This window comes from Epinephelus fuscoguttatus, linkage group LG3, assembly GCF_011397635.1.
Source record: "Epinephelus fuscoguttatus linkage group LG3, E.fuscoguttatus.final_Chr_v1".
Taxonomy (NCBI): domain Eukaryota; kingdom Metazoa; phylum Chordata; class Actinopteri; order Perciformes; family Serranidae; genus Epinephelus; species Epinephelus fuscoguttatus.
Window position 1 is genome coordinate 17,628,570 of NC_064754.1, and position 20,620 is coordinate 17,649,189.

Consider the following 20,620-nt stretch of genomic DNA (forward strand, 5'->3'; position numbering starts at 1 on the left):
TTTCTATTAGAACACGCAGACGCAAATTCTCCTTCTGTAACACACACACGCACACACACACACACACCGCGGATAATGCACAGCGCTCTAAACACAACACACACACATACATACGTACCCAACATCTCTTAACACAGTGATTGGATAACACTGTTGATAGGTCATCCATAAAATTGAACTCTGAGTGTCTGGGCAGTTTATTTCAAATGAAACAAATTAAAGTCATTTCAAGACGCCGCGCTCGGTGAAGAAACCCGGAAAGCGCTCTAATCCCTGCAGACGTAGCCGAGTCGCAGAGTGTATTGGCACAGCACTCCCTCGGCCGGATTTGCCACTATGTTAAGCTCCCAAGGCCCGCTCCTTGTTGTTATCAGTAAAGTAGGGGAAGGGATTTGGGGATAAGTGAATTCTAGAGAGCAGAGGAGGAGAGAGAGAAAGAGAGGGGGGGCGGGGGGGCGGGCGGGCTTCACCAAGTGCCTTCCTGCTCCCCTGACGTCCCAATTGGCTCATGTGTTTACCCCTGTGCTGCAGCTTTCCTTTGTGTTCAGAAGCCCCTCTCTCCGTCTCTCTTTCTCTTCTTCCCCGACGCTCTCTCTCTTTTGTCACACCATTTTCAGAGTAAATTTGAATACCAACCAAATCCCTCACTCTTTCTCCCCAACCTCCCTTGATCCCTAATTTTAGAAAAGGAATTTCCAATCCAAATTGTTGAGTTTCAAGAGACTTTTTGCTCCCTTTAACTGTTTGAGGAAGCAGTTCATCTTGGTTTAGTACGGCTTTTATGTGCAGGAGACGGAGGGAAAACATTATGATTGCACCTACAGAGATAGCCAAACTGAGAACTACTCCGCGATTCTCAATTTGCATTCTCTATCTGACTCGTTACAATGGCATTTAGCGAAGCTATAACTGTACTTCTCAACAGTGTAACCACCATTTTGACACCAGGGGCATACTGCTCGGTGTAATTATAGAAACAAGTGAATAATTGATGCCTCAACAGTTGGGTGCAGGAAAGAAATGAGCGGCAGAGATATGCAAACGACCGCCCTCGAGTCCGGAGGTCAGAGAGATGTGCCTGGTGGCAAAGTGCACTCACCTGTGTCGCTATTGATTAGGCAGCAATTACTGTACGGCTTTGCCTACATTATGTTTTTGGCTACATTGAACATGAGTGTCTAATCAGCAAAGCATACCCCAGGGAGCTGCTGGCTCCGCAGAACCACAAGCTGAGAACACAAGCACCCTTAAAGTGTCTGGACTAAAATTGCCTTTTGTGGTCCTCATATTTATTTTTATACATTTTTGCACTGTTATTTAAACTGATTTGAATAAAAAAAAAGCTATAGTTGAGATGAACAGCATAAATTTAAAAAGTAATGTGTTATATAAGATAAACTCAAAGAAGCAGTAGGATTACCTCTTAAAATGGTTATTTAAAAAAAGCCCAGTCGTGCTAATTAACTCAGCCAAAAATGCATATCTAATACCAAAACACCGCCATGTTACCCTTACTCCTCAGTTTTGTGTTTTCACATCTATGGTTAGGGTGTCCCGATTCTTGTTGGGGACAGAGGGTAAGGACTACATGGCCCTTAAAATAGAGGTTTCAAAGACACTTCAGACAGAGAATTCATTGACAAGATGGCTGCACAAGCAACAAAACAAACCCACAATTGTGTTTTCTTCATTAATAAGGACTCAAATATTACAATAACCATCTGATTATCTTAGATTAAAGGGGGGCACCACCTGAATTTAGAATTCTAAAATATTATCTCCATGGTATAGGAAAGTCCGATCAGTATTTGGTAACATGAGCCACTCTCCCTTAAAGCCAGAAACCAGAGAAATAAACCTCAAACTTGTGATGTGATAGCGTATAAAGTCTTGAGGTGCTCTACAGACAATGAATGGGAGCCTGATTTAGAGGACCAACAGAGTTTTTTTTTCTCTTTTAGATACCCAAATTAGCTTTGTTCTATTGTAGTGTTCTCAGCTCTGAAACAGAAAATGTAGCCATATACTCAGAGCATTTCCCAAGGTGCTCTTAGCGTCATCTCGAACAGTGGTTCCCAATCTGTGGGTCGCAGTCCAAAAGCAGGCCATGGCTCCATTCTGAAGTGACCGCAAGTGACTCATGAATGTGTCAGATTTTATAAAAAACACACTTTATTTTGATATACAGTGAATTTCTGGCACAGAGCTTACATTTTGAAGTGCCGTTCCCTGCCGTAGAATGACTGAATAATGGACAGCCACTTGACAGAGACAGCAAACTAGCTCGACAACATGGCCAAACGCAAGCATGTGTGGACCTTGAACAAATGACTAAAGAGGGATCAGGACCCTGTGGCTGCACCAGTTAGGAAGAACTGATCTAAAACGTCTTTCACCATTCATTGTCTGTGGAGCAGCTCCAGACTTTATGCTGCATGATGTCACAAGTTTTAGCATTCTAGCCTTTGCATTTGGGAGAGTTGGTCATTTTTACTTATACTTTTGGATTGTCTTTGACAATTAGAATAACATGTATGAATTTTGAAAATGGGTGAAGTTCCCCTTTAATTTTGTTTAAATATATTATGGTGCTTTTCTTTATTGCAAATATAACAAAGACTTGCCAGTATGCTCATGTCTTGGTCTCTAGCTAGCTACTGTTACATTGCTACTGCTGATTGATGCCTGACAGTCCAGCATTTTGACATATTCCTACATCAATTTGATGCCGTATGACACCCAAAATTTAACTACAGTCCAGCAGTGAAGTTGCTGGACTCGTTACCTCTCTTCTAGTATCAGTGCAGACTGGCAGGGTAGGAGCACAGGTTGATTACGTTAGCCTACAGAACACTGCTAGTGGCATAGTCCTGACAACCACAAAAGGATGCCATAACCCACACGAGAGAATTCAACACAGCAGAAGATGACATATTTGCATTGTCTAACAACATTCATCACATTTGTTTTTGTAAATATCAATGGTGTCTCAGGGTCTTTAAGGGTTTTACAGGGGAATATTTCAACCACTACCCCTTGTAACTCTGTTCCCAGGGGCAGGGTGGCACTCAAAAACAAGCAGCAGGGGTAAAAATGGGCTTGGGCCTTGATTCAGGGATCTGTCTAATAAGTAAATGAACCTCTGGAGTTATATTTGGCATGTAGACAGGCAGACTTACAGTAGCTGTTTTGTCAGAGATTGAATAAATGTTGGTGCTGGGGCCCCAGAGCCACTGCCTGCTGTGTGCGACCCATAATTCATAGCAACACCTGCAAAGTGAGTATGAGTTTGCCCCGCTGGAATCAGCGGTCTGTTTTAAATTGTTTATTCCTCATTGTGCAGTCTCAATACATATTAACTTTGTATTTGTTTTAAATGTGAGCAGTGTTTTCACCCCACACGCGGTTTAATGGGATTTGCTGCCTTGCTGTTGTTTGTGTGTCTTGGCACCAGCAGCAGAGGAAATCTACACTGGGCTTGAGGGGGCTGGTTTTGCTTGTTTGTTTATGCCGTTCGAGTTCTCTTTTTTTTTTCTCAAGCTAACCGCCATCAAAGCTTTGCACCACTCTGCTCACACAGTGATCAGTAGGCCAAAGCTCATGGACACATCTGTTGGCCTCTGATGAGAAAGTTGCGCCACCACGCTTCTCTATTTCCATCTGTAATTTCAGTTTTTTCTCTCTCTCTCACTTTCTTTTATTGTGCCCCCACCCCTCCATCTGTTTGGGCTTATTTTGTTTTCGAAGAATTTCAGAAGGACAACTTATCTATATTTTTTGTTTTCAATTCCCTCCTGACACATCTCGCAGGGGACGTGAACAAAGTGACGCACTTTCTCACTGAGCTCACCCCGCACCCCCACACACCAGCTTTGCTGCAAGAGAGGGAATAAGGCAGTGGGAAAAAAAGAGGACAGGGGCGATTATTTCATTAAGAGAATACCAATTCTTGGAGGACAGTCAATAATAGATGAGGTTAAAAAACAATGGTGACTTTCCTTTTTTTTTACTGTACTCGTTTTCTCCCTCTGCCTCTCGAGTCAATAGAATCGACCTAATGGAAACCAGGTTACTCTTCCTTCCATCTCACCTCCCTGACATAATGTTGAACAAATGCATTATTCATTCTCTGGTCTAAGAAGCGAAGTAATTATACATTTATCTCCCAAATAATACCGGGTCCTTACTGCGCCTGTGACCTTGCCACAAGATTTATGCCATTTTGGACCTGCCCCCAAAGGCCGCTGAGTTAAAAATGAAGGCAAAAATGGATTTGCTCTTTATGGATATAAGATGTCAAGGGGTTTGAAAAGGTCCAGTCATTAAATGTAAAGTTTAGAACTTTATTTTGAAGCGTTTCAGAAGGGCAGGGATAGTCAGACTCCAAACTTGGTGTTTAAGTTTTGTAGGGCGGATTAAAAAGTAGACCGGACGGAAAAAATAGAACAAATGGTGCTACAGTTCTCCCCTTTATGTTCCTCCCTTTATTCTCCTTCTCCTTAACTAATCCTTCCTCTTATTCGCTCCTTTCCTCATTTCCCTATCGTTTTCTCCTCCCTAACCTTATCTCCCTCCTTTACCTAAATTCTTCTCTTCTGTCATTTCCCTCACTCTGAGCAATCCGTCCAATTTATTCCGCTCAAATTTACTCCCTAACAACCTCTTCCTCCTCCTCTAATACTTTTGTTTCTTCCATGTTCCCCTGTGGCTCGCAGGCTATCATGGCGCAGCTTCCCCAGGAGGAGAAGGCTAAGATTGCCGAGCAGGTGGAAAGCTTCAGACAGGAGAAGTGCAAGCTAGATGCTGAAGTGGCCAAGTGGGATGACAACGGCAATGACATCATCGTGCTGGCCAAGCAGATGTGTATGATCATGATGGAGATGACAGACTTCACCAGGTAAAAATGAAACTTTAAGGCAGCAGAAACACAACTCTGATGTATTATTACACTTGAAAGGAGTAGTGTGTCGCATTGTGTGACATCTAGCAACTGCAACGAGCTGTAACTTCTCCCATGTGCCAAGCCTGAGTTCCTGTTAAGTATTTCTTCAGCGTCTATTGTTCAGGAGGTTTTTACTGACAGCCAAATTATCCACAGAGGTCACTTCCTCTCATCAACAAACAGACACAGTGATTAAAACCAGTAAAAACACTGAATAAAGCAATTCCAGTTAAAAAAAAATCGCAGTTTTTCCTAAGCTGGTCGGCTCATCCCTGAGGGGCTGTTTAACCACAGTGGCCGACACATATATACAAATGGCCCTGTCTAGAGCCAGTGTTTGGTTTGTCCAGTCTAGGCCACGGTAGAAACATGGTGGTGCAACATGGGGGACTATATAAATATAAACGGCTTATTCCAAGGTGATGAAAGCACAATGATTCTTATTTCCATATAATCACACACTAAAGAGAACGTTCTTTTTACTTTATGTTCAATTTCTGCCAATACATATTCCTAATTCCATACACTGGACCTTTAAGTTTATACGGTTAACTTGTGACAAAATGTTGCCTAAACATCCGGCATGGACACAAACTCCAGAATGAAATCTGTCTCTTTAGCTGCTAAATGTACCGCTATAATCCGGGCCTGGCGCCATAAGAGGTCTTAAATGGGCTCAGCCCCCTCAGTTGTATTTCTGCCCCCTCTGTTTAAGCTTTATGTATCTTTGGAAAACAGTTAAAACAACATTATTGGCAGAGAAACATGTGCCTATTGCTTAACTGTAGTGCGGCCTGAAATGGTGCAGAGGAGATCGATACACAGACAAACAGACAGAACATGTCACTCAGTTTGGTTTCTTAGCCTGCTTGCTCTCCATGGTTGTAAATAGAATTTTTGGCCGTTATTCTGTTTCCCGCTATTGTAGAAATCCACAGACATAAGGGAAACAACGGGGAAGTGAAGGGAGAGTCAGTGACAGAGAGAAAGCTGGAAGCAGTAAATAGCTGTTTCTGTGTGCTTTCTGCTCCTAATTTTGACAGAGAATCATTCATAAATGTAAAAAAATATTTAGGGCTCCGCTAATGCTAAGTTGTTATGTGAGTGCTCTGATTATTAAATGTATTATTTGACTCTGAAACAGTCTCTTATGTTATTGTTATTTAGCCTTTCCTGGGCTATTACATGCTTAAATTAATGCATTTTAGTCATTCATTCATTCCTGTTACAAGCCGCGCGGGGGGCTGGAGCCTATTCCTTCTGACATTGGGTGAGAGGCAGAGTACACCCTGGACAGGTCACCAGACTATCACGGGCTGACACATAGAGACAGACAACCATTTACGCTCACATTCACACCTACGGACAATTTTGAGTCACCAGTTAACGTACATGTCTTGGACTGTGGGAGGAAGCTGGAGTACATGGAGAAAACCCACGCTGACACACGGAGAACATGCACAGATGGGCACCCCCAGCCTGGGTTTGAACCAGGCACCCTCTTGCTTTGAGGCAACAATGCTAACCACTGCACCACCATTTTGATTAGTAACTGTAATTTAATTACATTTTTTAAATCTCGCTGTAACAGTAACCACTGTTCCACCGTAATGCATTATATTTTATGAAGAAAAAAAAAATGGCCCCTTGCACTTTTGAACACCCCCCTCAGTCACTTCATCCTGGCACCTGGCCTGCTATGATCACCAGCTAGTTGCTAGCTATGTTCTCCTGCAGTTTGATTCTGGGTCACTAGGGTAACAGAGGGTATCAGGGTCTTAACTGCAGACAGCTGCCTGCTGTATCTGAAAGCAGAATGATGAGTAAAGTTGCTCCATAAAACCAAAACAGCTAGCTGGTGAGACATGTCAGGTGATAATCCTCTGTGGGATCATCACTATAAACAACCGCTTTCACACACAGGTAGTGTTTTTATCCACTGTTGATATAAAAACATTGGAGCAGCAGGTAAATAAAGTGACAGCAAGTGGGATAGCTGAGAAACAATCTTGCCTTTGCCTGAAAGCTGCAAACTGTTTTGTAAAAGGCAGAGTGACCCAGACAACCTTTATTCTGCTCAGGCGACGTAGCGACGCTGCAATTCAAAGATATACTGTAATAGATAATCTGTTTGCATTTAGAGTCTTGTCGCTTATGTTTACTAAAAGCCAACAGCTTTCCTCTCAATCTCCCCCATCTGGGCTCAACATATCAGGGAAATCCCTAATGCCTAACTGATGGTTATCGGCCTCGTGTATGGATTTGTGAACCACTCCACAATTATATTCCATGGAACAAACCAAAAAGAGAAAAAGAGAAATCAGAGCCACAAGTCATTAGTCATGAGTGATTATGGCTGTGGTGCTGTGACTGCACCATTATTACTTGGCATTGACCCCAGTTGCTCAGATTGGCATGAACAAACTGAGTGGAAATTTCAGCTTAGCACAGACTAAAACACACTTATTTAGCCACAATAACTTTCCCTGTGCTGGCAAATCAAGAAAACAAAACACAGAACAAAGGCTCAGTAGTTGGCCATTATTTCCCTATCCTGCTCTATTTTCTACTGTAAGCGCTCTGAAAAATCTCCTGTTTTGTTGTTAAAAAGAAATCTGTTGTCTTTTTGTTTTGATGATGACACATCATTAGGGACAAAGGTACACTATATCCATTATCTGGGAAATCTTGTATTGTTGGTTGATTGTAATGTCTCACATTGCTCCTGCCAGCCGCAGCAAATTAGCCGCTGCTATACGAGCTCAGGGGTGAGCTCAGTCTTGAAAGGGAAGCTCTGCATGTCCTCTGCCTCTGCAACTCCACCCACATTCCCTTTTCCCTTCTTTCTCTCTCCTTGAATTTTCCCAGAGGCAAAGGCCCCCTGAAGAACTCCTCAGATGTGATCAACGCGGCTAAGAAGATTGCAGAGGCTGGCTCCAGGATGGACAAATTGGCCCGCGCTGTTGCAGATCAGGTAGCTCTGCGTCTGTGTCTGTCACTGTCATTTCTGTCATTATACTTCCCATCATTCTGAAACTGTCTCTCACTGTGTGATAGTGGCTGGCGGCGATGCAAAGTTTTAGATGGAGTAAGTGGGCATGGCCATTGGAAATCTTTAATGTGGGCACTGACAGGCCCAGCTGGAGCGGTGGGCTGTGTTGCTGCATGACTCTGTCTCCCAGTGGGGCCAACACTGAGAGAGCAAGACAGCAGAACCAAGTTGTGTCTCTAATATAATTAGCTCCCAACCGAGGTGTTGCATTCATTATCAGATGAGTACCTCTCTAAAACACGCTGACAGACCATTTTCAATATCTAATCAATCAGTGCTGTGCCGAGGGAAGACGGGAGTGAAAAGAAATAGGTGTGTACGCCGTGTATGTGTGCATACAGCAAATGAAGTGGGAGGTATTTCAGAATGCAGCACTCCAGGTAATGCATAATGTTCTTCTTCATTTCATCTGTCTCTAATAAGCAGTGAGAATAAACTTAGGCACAAGACTCACTGATTTATTAAGGCAGCCTGTTGTCATTGTAATTGCAACTGCTGTTAGCTAGCAAACCCTTGGAATAATTATTGTTGGTTTCAGTATCACACGCTGGGCCTCCTTCCAGTGCTGCTTAGCTGAAGAAATGTTGGAGCTCACATCAAAATTCAGAATCGCAATCACATCTTTTTCTGAAGTCCTCAGACTCGCATGAGGCCTGCACACATGATCGCCAGCAAGGCTACTGTGCCTTTAGTTTCATGAGCCAAATTTCAAACAATTCGCCATATTTAGTGTTTTAAAATGCAGCGGAAATCTTTTCTGTTATGTAAATGAGTATGGATACCCATGCAGTATTGATATCTGGAAAGCACTTGATGAGTCATACCTCTGTAAAGGCTGCACAGTCCCCTTTTTTGGCCACTTTTGGGCAGTTCACCAAGCTCTAAACACAACATTGACATATAACACCACCTTATAAAGTTGATATAGCAAACAATGGCTTATTTACACATCCAGCAGATACAGAGCAATGTAAGTCCAATATTCACTCTCCTTTCAGCTGTGTTTGGCCGCCAACTCCTGAGAAAAGAGAAAATTCAGTGACTTTGTCTGTCTGTGGTTTGGTGCCGGTCAGGCAGCGTACACTTGGTTAATCAGATTTTTTTTTATCTGCAAACAGTGCAATGAGAGCTGTGAGACTGAATGAAAACAGTATAGTTGCAGGCTATAAAACCGAAACCATTAATGAAAGTTGCTAAAGTCATAGAGTGAATGAAAATAATGGGTGTAGCTACTATGATGTCACTCACTGGTTTGTTGACTCTCGTTTTGCAGCCTCGAGTTTGGCATTTTGGTCGTCGCCATCTTGTTTTTTGGAGTCAGAAGTACAATATTTGGGCAAGAGGGTGTAACTGTAGAGAAGTAAGGGATTAATCTAAGCCCCTTTTTCACTGCCTGTTGAAGGTGCAGATGTCGTGCCATTGTTCTGCCTTGACATTCTTTGTAAAAGGTGCAACTGTGGAAGAAGGGGACGGCCTTAAGGTAGTAAAAGTGCCAAATTTACATCTGTGTAAAAGGAACAGCCGGCCAGATGGGACCTTGGACTTGGTCGGTGTGAAGTTTTGATAGTGTTATATGTGCACAACCCACTGTGCAGAAATTTCAAAAGCAGCTGAAAGCAGTTAGCAGCTAACTCAAAGTTGCAGGTTGTATAACTAAAACCATTAATGCAAGATGCTTAATTCATTAACCGTATAAAAATAATGGACGTAGTTACCGTGACCCATTGGTTTGTCGACTTCTGTTTTGAAGCATCAAGTTTGGCATTTTGTTTGTCGCCATCTTGGTTTTTTTGGAGCCAGAAGAGACCTTATTTGGACGAGACGGTGGATCTGCCTTATAGACTGTGGTGAGGCCTGTCAGTCAAGCAGCCCGCCCTTAATTATGCATAACTTTAAGCCTTAATAACATCTGAACGGGTGAGTGATATAAAACAATAACCTCCTGTCTAGTTGTTATCAATGTTAAAATAAGCTATAGAGACCAAAACTGTTTTTTGGACCAGGCTGTAAACATGTTTTTTTCAGCTGTTAAATTTGGCATTTTAACTTGGTGATCTACAGGGTTTGACTGGCTTTTGGAGCCAGCCTCAAGTGGACATTCGAGGAACTGCATTTTTTTGGCACTTCATTTTTCAGCCTCGGATGTTGGCTGAAATCCTCCACAGAGCTGAAGAGAATTGCAGAGTTGGCTTATTCTATAACTATTCAGAAATTTCCGGGATAAAAAACAATATATAGACTCATACAGAAGTAATCCTTCTCAATCATCATTTATGACCCACTTGTGTGCGGTGATGTATTTGTCTCATTTTCTTCTTATTACTGTGTTCGTAATGTTTATGAGTGTGTACCCCCACAGCGCTCAGGGGAGGTTGGCGCTTTATAAAGCCCTAGCAACTAGGTGCAAGACTGTAAGCAGCAGGCATTCAAGAGGCACAGCGTGGAAGAAACGCAAATATGAGGCAAAACAGCAAATGAGAGCAACTCTGGGGTTGACTTTCACTTTCCCTTTCTCTGACGTGTGTTAAAATATAATAACCGACAATCCTGCATAGTTTACCTTTAACGCAAGGAACAGAAAATTTTAATTTTCATCTGGATCCAAGTCTCTGAAGCCTCAAAATTCAGATGCATAGGCCAAAAAGATTTTCATTCATTGTTAAAAAATTGTGAATTTGGACAAAGACCAGGTTCTACACCAGAAAAATGAACACTTATTCCTTTTGAGATGTCCTGCTTACTGAAAAAGACGTTGAAGAAAACTTAAAATAAATAAATAACCTGCTTTGCAGTCAGAATAACCCTTAACACAACATAGAAAAAGTAAACTTTCAAAGCCTTCATGACTATTTCCTGTGAAGGTATTTCATACTTTAATTTAATATTGAACTTTTTTAATATAATTTCACATTCATTCAGGAGGCGTGATCCTATCCAGGATGGTGAATGTTCATAATCAAAGGATCATGCAGAGGTTATATTCAGCACATAGAGAAGCTCAGGGTGCAGTATACTAGTATAAAATATGAATATTTCCTGCACCCTGTGCCTTCTTGTGACAGTTAGCGGCTTCACAACAATGTATGGGCAAGCCTTCTGCTGTTTGCACGGTGCAGATCGCCTGTCAGTTTGAGCGGCCGTAGAGTCTGCTAAGCTTTCAACTGACCAGAAGGCATCTTTAGTCAAAGCTGGCACTGTTCTCCTCATGTGACACCGTCCTGCTCTCCGGAGCATATTGCACTACAGAACAAAGTTTCAGGCCATGAATGCATAAGTCTGTCTGTCATGCGGTAATTACCACAAACAGAGAGAGGAGAAGCAACAGTTTTAATGTGTACGTGCCTTGTTGATAAACATTTATGCATGTTTCCATGTGTGAGAACATTTGTCTCAAGGAAGCAGGTCTCAGTGTGCATCACGGCTTGTGTACGTCGGTTAGAGCTGGGCTCTGGGACTGAGATGACAAAGTAAGCATGAACTTGCGTTTGTGTGCTTATGTATTCATTTCTTGGCTTGTGGGCTGCCGAGTGATGATCAGTGTTTAACAGGGTTTAGGTGGGAGTGAATCTGTCACATGGCAAATCACTGGCAGAGTCTGTGTCTGAATCAACAGTTGCTGTAATGAAAAGAGCAGGTGGCTTGCCATTTTTAATTCTCACTTAAATGGTTTCTAGACCAGTGTTTACTGAATATTCAAAGCCTTCTGTTACACTTCCAGAGACATCAGAGCTATGTTCAGGAAATAAAGAGAAGCTTGAGGACATTTTCATTTCCAACATGTATTTAGTATAAAAGTGTTTTCATGTGAGGCTTTCGGGGCATCTGCTTGCCATGCCAGTCAGTGCATGGAATGAGTTATTAAAAGTTAAAAAAGCAAAAGTTTGCTTTTATGAAGCATCTTAATGGAATTACACAACAGATAACATCCTTGATTATTTGTCTTTATTCCGCATGAGGAAAACAAGTATTTTGCATTCACACATTATGGTAGGTAACCTGTGTTTGCTGAGAGCACTGTGGCTTGACGGTAAGAATAAAGGCTGCTCCGCTGCTTTCAGACAGGTCCCTTAAGTAGCAAACCTTGTCGCCATGACTCCACATCAGCCCTATTGATGAACACGTGTGAAGCAGAAGGCAATTCTGCGTGGAACGGTGGAAGGACGGCAAGCTCTTTCATAGTCATTTAAGCACAGCACTTGACGTAGAAAAACCCCTCGAGGCAACTCACCCCATTTCACTCCAGCAATGCCTTTTTTTCTACTCTATTTCTCCCACTCCATTTTCCTTACTCTGCTTCATTCTTTAAGTATGCCTCCTACAGACACAAGCTAGCTGCTGTAGGGAAGGGGGGAGCTGTACAAACATTATGCGCTCCTGTTCTAAGATATGCATCGATCATTAAGTGCTATGAACAGCAATGACTCGTGACTCTATGTATCACTGTGCCTGAGACAGGCAGCTTCTGAATGCAATACCATCTGGCTTTACATTTGACTGTGCAGGCGGGGTTCATGTCTGTACAATCATGTTGTTATGTGAAGGTATTGTAGAGTACAGGAGTATTTTTACAGTACGTTCTTCAAACAGGAGTCAGTACAGTAATTCTTAAGAAGGTAAGAGTTCAGCTTTATCAACTAGTATGTCTAGAATGCCATTATGGGTATATTAACCAGCTGTATTTGTTGTTATGCAGCGACAGAGGGAGTCAACTGATGTAACATTTCTATACAGACAAGGAACGTCTGTGTAGGGGGGTTGGCTAAGGTGGGGGATGTTTCAAACACAGGACTTTCACCCAGAAGACTGGCGTTTGTGTCCCTTTTGAAACCAAAAGGCAACACTGACTTATTTTGAAGTCTCCCTCCACTCAAAAATATGTTTTTCCTCTGTTTATGTCCCCTAAAATGTGTGACCTTGACTGTACTGACATGTATCTATGCAGAGTTTATCACTAAACAGGTGTTTTTGCATTCCTCTACTGAAGGAAAATATGAGATGTAAACATCTGCCGGGCAAGCTAGCTGAGGTACGTCACTAAAACCAAAGCCAATCACTGTCTAACATAGGAAACTTAAACACCATACTGGCAAAGACACCTAAAACCTTCAGCACAGAGCAGACTTGTCAGAGAGCGAGAGTTTGCATTGGCACAGTCAAAGATTTTTACAGCAAACATGGTAGAGGGAGCAGTTTTTGGATGTAAACCTGATCCTGGAGCTTCCCAAAACCACATCATAGCAAATATGGTATGTTTCATAACCACTAACACTGCGTCAGCCAACCGGTTATCAGGCCACTGCCAGTTAGCATACAAGCTAATAAGCTAACAAACAACCTAAATAAAAGATGCTAACCACACTTAGCATTCTGATATGTATGCTATTTGCCAATTTTGGTACAAACAGACTCCCCTAGTGTCACGACGAACACCATGTAACATACTTATTTTAAGCCAAACCGGGATGTTTTCTCTGAACCCAACCACAAAGTCTTTGGGCCCAGATAAACTTGTTAGTGAGATCAATTCATTGTTGGTTTTGTTTTTTTAATATGATTTGTCGACAGTAAGAAACATAGTTTGTTTTGTAATGCTGTAATTGCTTTCCCTGGTTTATTTACTCGTCCTTACCTTCAAGAGTACTTTCCTTTTGCATTGCATTCATGTGAACTCTCAGTTCGAGCGTTGAGAAGTGTTGACGGGCTTAAATAACTTAGAAGTGTCAAGTTATTTTTTCTAAATGCTGCTAAACACATGCAAGTTTGACACTAAGTATTCAGACTCACAGGTTTCACTTTAGTCGTCTCAGCGGAAGGTTCTGTCGCATTGAGTACTGAACAACAAGAGCAGAGCTCCTGTCGCCTCCACTGACAGCAGTGAAACCAAGTGTGACTGATGTGTAATTAAAAGGCTTCTCCGTCAAAAAAAAAACAAAAACTACAGTTTAACGGGAGCTGACTAGAGAGGAGTCATTACTAACCATCTTCAAAAATTAATGCTGTAGCTGAGTGAAAATCTTGTATCTCTGAATTGTTTCAGGAAGAAAGAAAAACTGACCAAAATACATATTTCAGTTCATTATGGGATGAAGATTTTTTTCTGCTTTAAATCTATTATCATTTCTTATGATATGTCACTGTCTCACCTAATCATGTCTTTAAATTAAAAAAATATTATGAGCATTTCTAAATGCACAAAGGAACTGTGGGACATTCACAGTCTCAGTAATGTAAACATTTTTGGAACTACAGCTCCCAGGGGGAGCTTCAGGGGATGTTGATATAGATTCAGGGTAACGCATAACATGCAACTTGATCCCCATAGCACATAATATATTTCAGTACAATTTGCCAATTGCCATCATTAATAGTACGTAATATGATGATCAGGAGAACTCTGGAGTTCTAAGTTTTTAGTTTCTAAGTGGATTTTTTGGATGTTAAATCGTGATGAGAGCAAATGCCGGGGATAATCGGAAAATGCTAGCCACTCTGAGCTAAAAAAAATATGTGTATTATCTGTGTTCAGTTTTGAGTTATGACTCTGAAGCCCCTCTTCCACTGCACAAAAAACCTAATAACATCTGGCTTTTGTCTTTGCGCTGCACTGAGTCAATATGTCGCTACAGCAGGGGTGTCAAATATACGGTCCGTGGGCCAGAACCGTCCCGCCAAAGGGTGAAATCCAGCCCACTACATGACTAGACTAAGAGTTGCCAGGCTTCAGGAGCAAGGAAAACAGTGCCTTGGCTGCATGTAAATTTCTGCTTCAGATCCTCTGATATATCTATGAATACTTACTGTGACCATGTTGAAAGATAGTGAACATTGTGCAAAATATTGTCAATCAGCAGCTTCAGTTCAAAAGTATCTGTTTCAGGAAATGTATGGATAAATGCACATGTAATGACAATGAGTCTGACTGAATGTGGAAAAACTGAGACATACTATTGAAATTGCACTTATTTTTCTTAAGACATATCAGGCTGTTCATCTGTTTTGTGAAAGGATGAATGTCTTAAGAACGTATTTGCAATTCTTTGCACAAAAAAAGGAAGATATTGGAGCTGATGGTACTGACACAGTAGGTTCTTGTGCAGTGGTTTTATTGGACCGACCCATCTGAGATCAAATTGGGCTGTATGTGGCCCATGGATTAAAAAGAGTTTGACACCCCTGCGCTACAGAGTTTGAAAGAGAGACTGAATAAGTAAGAGATATTGGAAAAAGTTACCAGCAGAATATTTTCCACTGGGCTCGATGCTGCTCTCCACTGTCAACTAAGATCTACTGGCAATGGGAAAGGAGTCTCTCACCTACTTTTAGTAGGCATTACCACTGTTAAAAAAATCTGATATACACCCTAATTTTGGTGGGAGAACGGTATGAAAGGGAATACAATCTTTAACGGCAAACGTGGCAAATTAAGGTACTGTAAAACCTTCAGCCAAGGGCGTAGAACCACCACATATGCACCAATTTGTGCCTTCTCTGCATCGATTTATGATGTAAATGTCTTTAATTTAGTCCAAATAAAGGTCCTCTGCTATTTTCCTGTTTTGACTGGGGGGGTTGGGATGAATGCAGATGTTCAAACATTGAGGTGGGCATCTCCACTTTGTCCCCCCCAGCCCCACCCCACCCCAAAATCCATTCCTTGAGCTGTGTGTCACAGCCTCTGCAGCAGCTCCAGCTGTTGGCCAAACACCTAACTACTGACTGTTGTTTTCAGAACACCAACATGCATCTGTCCCATTCACCTCACACAGTATCCTCGCCTCACCTCCCCCCCTACGCCTTCCTAAGTAAACAGTTCGGAGCCACTGAGTTCAAGGTCACCTGTCAATAAAGGCCGTCTCAAACACCTACTATGCCTATGCTATTATTTTCTGTCCATAATGCCTCAGAAAAACATAAGAGAAAATAAATATTTCATGTTCTCACGCCACACACTGACTCTCCACTGATCTGTATGTTTCAACATGACAGGTTGCAGCAACAGCTTCCAATGTAATGCTAATACGGCGGATTACAGATTCAAATAAAATCATTTTTCAAAAACAACAGGATGTTTGAGAAATTTACATGAATGAGAACACCAGGTCACTTTGGCTGTTCTGCTAGTTAATGGTAATCCATGTTCCCTCTTCTGTTGAGTATCATAACTCGCACTATGCCAGATTGTTGAATATAACAGGAGGAAGAGGGAAAACAAGAACATTAGGTAGACACTTAAATATAATAAGTGGTTTCAGTATGTGCTAGAACACAGTGGTGCTCAGTCTTTGGTGGAGATGCCAGAGTCTGGATGAGCAAATAGAAAGATTACCAGCTTTCCTGAAGTAACTGACAGATGACAGCTTACCATCAGAGGGACTGCAGTTGTCCACTCAGCTAGAAGGCATATTGTGTAACTGTGTGTAACATCCTCTATTTGAATCTGTCAGTGTGTCTCTATGTCATCCTCCTCTCCCTCAAACACCCTGTACTACTATACTATTGGATATGTAATGGAGAAGAAATAATATAGAAAAGTGCTGTGATTAAAGAGAAGACGGCCGAAGAGGTGAGGTTGAAATAAAATAACCGCCTTACTATTTTTTACGCCTTGAATAATTTAGGGAAAGGTCAGTCTCAGCCTGCTTATAAATGCAGCATCAGTGTGAGGTGTGACTTGTGTTTTGACAGACTGCCACACTCTGATAGTGTGTTGCCCTCGTCTCAGCACCGGAGTTCACATCATCTTCCTGAATTATCCATCGGGAGCATGTTGCGTTCATTTTTGGGCCCAATTATGCGGAAAACAATGGGGAGAATAAAAACCTCACCTGTTTCTCTGCTGGACTGAACATAAAATATTCCTGAATTGCTGAGAGCAGCACCGAGGTCAGGGGGAGTTTCAGAAAGGCCGAGTAAAGTCAGGCAGTAACCCACAGTTTCCTCGCCAGTCTGTAATGGACGCTGTTTTGCTAGGAAGGACAGGGGGAGATAAAGAGAGCTTCAATGGGCCTGGCAAAGTAATGGGCCATACAGTTTATTTACATCAACAGGGAATCTGTGGAAGAAATGGACTATTAGTCAACTGTACAATGGGGAACAATTGTGTCATGTCTGCATCAAACTTGCCCGAGGCAGCAGTGTGTGTGTGTGTGTGTGTCTGTGTCTGTGTGTGTGTGTCTGTGTGTGTGTCTGTGTGTGCGCGCCAGCAGTGTGAAGTGCAGTTAGCAGTGATGCTAGCCAGGACTGGCGGTGCAGTGATAATGCCCGGGGAGAAGCTTCCCTCTGCCTCACTGGCTGCTCTATGAGCTAGTCGCTCCATTCTGCATTCAGAGGAAGTTGGATGCTGGTGGCAGCTCGGCTCTTATTTACTGCGTTACTCAAACTCCTCCTCTGATAGTGGCCATAACTATAAATGCAAATATGCCTCAAATTGCTCTTTGCGGTTATATTTGTAGGCTGAAGAAACAAACATTTCATTTCGTCTCCAAAGACTCGCCATTTGTGAGCATCAGTGAAGGGCACTTGTGGCCAATCAATAGTATTTGTCTTAGCACGAGAGGCCTTTTCTCACTGAGCACGAGAGAAGATGGGCGGCCATGAAAGCTCCAAGTCCTGGAGGGGGTATATTCATATCACAGCTCGATGTTTAACTTGCCATCCCCCTCTACCCGAGCCCACAAGACAAGGAAATGAGCTGTGCATTTCCCCACACAGTGCCGCTGAATGTCCTAGTTAGGACCGTTTAATATTAATGGCGAGAAGAAAGGTGTTGCTACAAAATGATGCTCACAGTGTTTAAGCAGCTGATGCAGTGTTCTTAACCCACTGGGAGCTTAGTGGGCCATAGCTGACTCCTGGAAGGTTTCCAGATGGAATAATAGGGGCAAACTGTGTGATAGTAGGAGACCTGAGGAGGCTGTCCTCGTATTCCCTGTTGGTCCATTTGCTGCACTGTATGATTGGTTTCATCGCAGTTGAAGTAGCACAAAGGCCAGCAGGACCAGGTCAGAACTTCTGGTTTAAAAAAAAAAAAAAAAAAAAGAGGGATGAGAAGAAGAAGAAGAGAAAGGACACAGAGAAAGCTTGGCTGCTGGGGAGGCAAGTCTTTATGTGTTTTATGTGTATTATATTCATTCATTGCTGATTGATCTGTTTTCTTCCTGGGCAACACGCTGTGACAAACTGGTTTTATGTGAAATGAATGTGTTTGACACCCTGCAGTGTATCTCAACTTGCCTTTGAAGCTCTGGCTCTCAACAAACCACTGCTAAAGCAAAAAAAAAATGTTGAACAACATCTTCCAGGCTCAGTGCACAAAAATGTAATTAGCGACACAGAATGCTGGAACCGTACTGTTTTGGTAAGGATTGTTGTTCTTGGTTCCCCTGCTTTAAAACGCCCAGAACATCAGAGACCATCCAAAAACAATCCAATTTGGTAAAGAATTCACATCTCAAACCTATTTCGGGAAAAACATACGCCATTTAGAACCAGATGGTGTTTCTGTAATAAGCAGCTCTAGATTTTGCCAGTAATGCCTGAAATAAGGCCAAGAATATTTTTTCCGCCAAATTCTTTGGCTCTGTGACAAATCCCGTGCCTTGATGGCTTCATTTTCTGTCATGATATCATTTTGCATCCTTTCTGTCAGCTAGCCGACTATTGGCCCTTTGTTCAGATGATCCAGGTTTAACCTCAGGCAGAGCAGGGACCTCCTGGATTTCCCAGCATTACAGCATTTCACAGCGTAACGTGGTGAAAATCCAAAACAGTTTGGCCGTGGTCCTCAATTTGAGAAAAAATTAACCAGTGACATGCAAACAGGAAGTGAGATGTCATGACTGTCAGTAACTCCTAAATTAAGACATCCTGAAATATTAGAGACTGTGTGGCTCAGTACAAATGAATTACACGTTCATCATCGTCTCAACCTTAATGGATTATGAAGTCGGACTTATATATTTCTTATTTTATTTCTACTTTTCTTTGATATTATATTTGTATTTAAATTAAAAAAAATAAATCATCAGGTACAAAGCCACTTGCATTAGAGACTCTTTATAACTGACAAAACAACATCATGCAGACCAATAATAACTGAAAAAAACAACCATTTGAAAAAAAAAATAGAATAAAAAAATAAATACGACAATTTAAACAAACCAAAAAAACACACCAAAAAATGAATAAAAAAATGATAGTTATCAAAAGAAAGGACCCAAAGGTCCAAGTGTAGAAGGTCACTAGGGGTAGTAACGGTTATGCAGGGCGACATGATCAAACAACTGTACCACAACATTTCGTGGGGTTTTGGCAGTATCACGGTGCATCACGGCACCTCTTGATGTATCTAGTTTGGGTGTTGTATATTGAATTGCCCATTGAATGCATCACCACCAGGGGCTCATGGCATGACAGTACACTGGAAGTTCACATCATTTCAGGAAATTAACAACAGTACACTGTTTCATTCGGCACATCAGCCAGCAGTAAGTTACTATACAACTTTTACTCAAAATCTGTTCTATATGGTTTAATAAATTCAATCCATCCTTTCCAACATTTTCACAAAGGGCTGTCTTGAGTCTCAGTTCAAAGGTTAATCTTTCCATAATAAAAATTTCATGCATCACATTAAACCAATCAGTTACAGTGGCTAGTTCTGGATTTAACCAATTTTTCATTATTGCTTTTTTGCAGGCAACCACAATTATTCTGAAATTGTACGCATTGGAGAGGCCAAGGAGCTGTTGTGGTGTCCTTCCCAAATATAGGACCTGAAAACTAAAATCAATCATAATATTTAACCCTTTATTTCCTTTTCTTAACTAACATTTAAACAAGTCCCATTGAGATCAACAACCTTTACTACAAGGGAGACCAGGCTAAGACAGCAGCATCAAAAGTTAAACACAAGCGACAGTAAGCAGAAGAAAACAGAAGAAACATTAATGTGTTGAAATATTAAAATACCTGAGTACAGTGTGAGTACGAACCAATCCATTGACCATTCTACTTATGTACTTATCTTGTTAGGGGTCACGGGGTGGCTGGACCCTATCCCAGCTGACATGGACGAAAGGCGGGGTACACCCTGGACAGGTCACCAGACTATCACAAGGCTGACACATAGAGACAGACAACCATTCACCCTCACATTCACACCTACGGGCAATTTAAGTCACCAATTAACCTGCATGTCTTTGGACTGTGGGAGGAAGCTGGAGTACATGGAGAGAACCCACAGTGACACAGGGAAAACATCCAAGCTCCACACACCCTTGGGGTTCAAATCCCCCATCTCAAGTTTGAACCAGGACCCACTTGCTGTAAGGTGACAATGCTTACCACTGTACCGCCTTGCTGCCCACTTCTTTGTCCACACTGAAATCCTTAAATACATGATTCTCTTAGGCCCACTTCATGTAAGCAAATCAGGTAAATATTAGCTGTGTGCTCGAGATCAGACTAGAGATGTCACCAGAGATGAATAAGTAGCTTACTTGCTGTTTTCCTACTTTCTAACATTAATGACTGAAACCACGTTTTATATTGTGATATTTAATGTAACTGACAAACGATATAACCATCACCAAGTAACATTAGCCTAGCTTGTTGTTAGCAAGGGA

General features: G+C 41.9%; 1 protein-coding gene across 1 annotated transcript in view; it reads left to right on the forward strand.

Annotated features, from left to right (window-relative positions):
• Positions 1-20,620, forward strand: part of ctnna2 (catenin (cadherin-associated protein), alpha 2) — a 509,943-nt gene that overhangs the window by 479,685 nt on the left and 9,638 nt on the right. The window contains exons 15-16 of the mRNA XM_049572760.1: positions 4,716-4,897; positions 7,811-7,916. Coding sequence (XP_049428717.1) covers positions 4,716-4,897; positions 7,811-7,916 — 288 coding nt within the window. The remainder of the gene's footprint in view (positions 1-4,715; positions 4,898-7,810; positions 7,917-20,620) is intronic.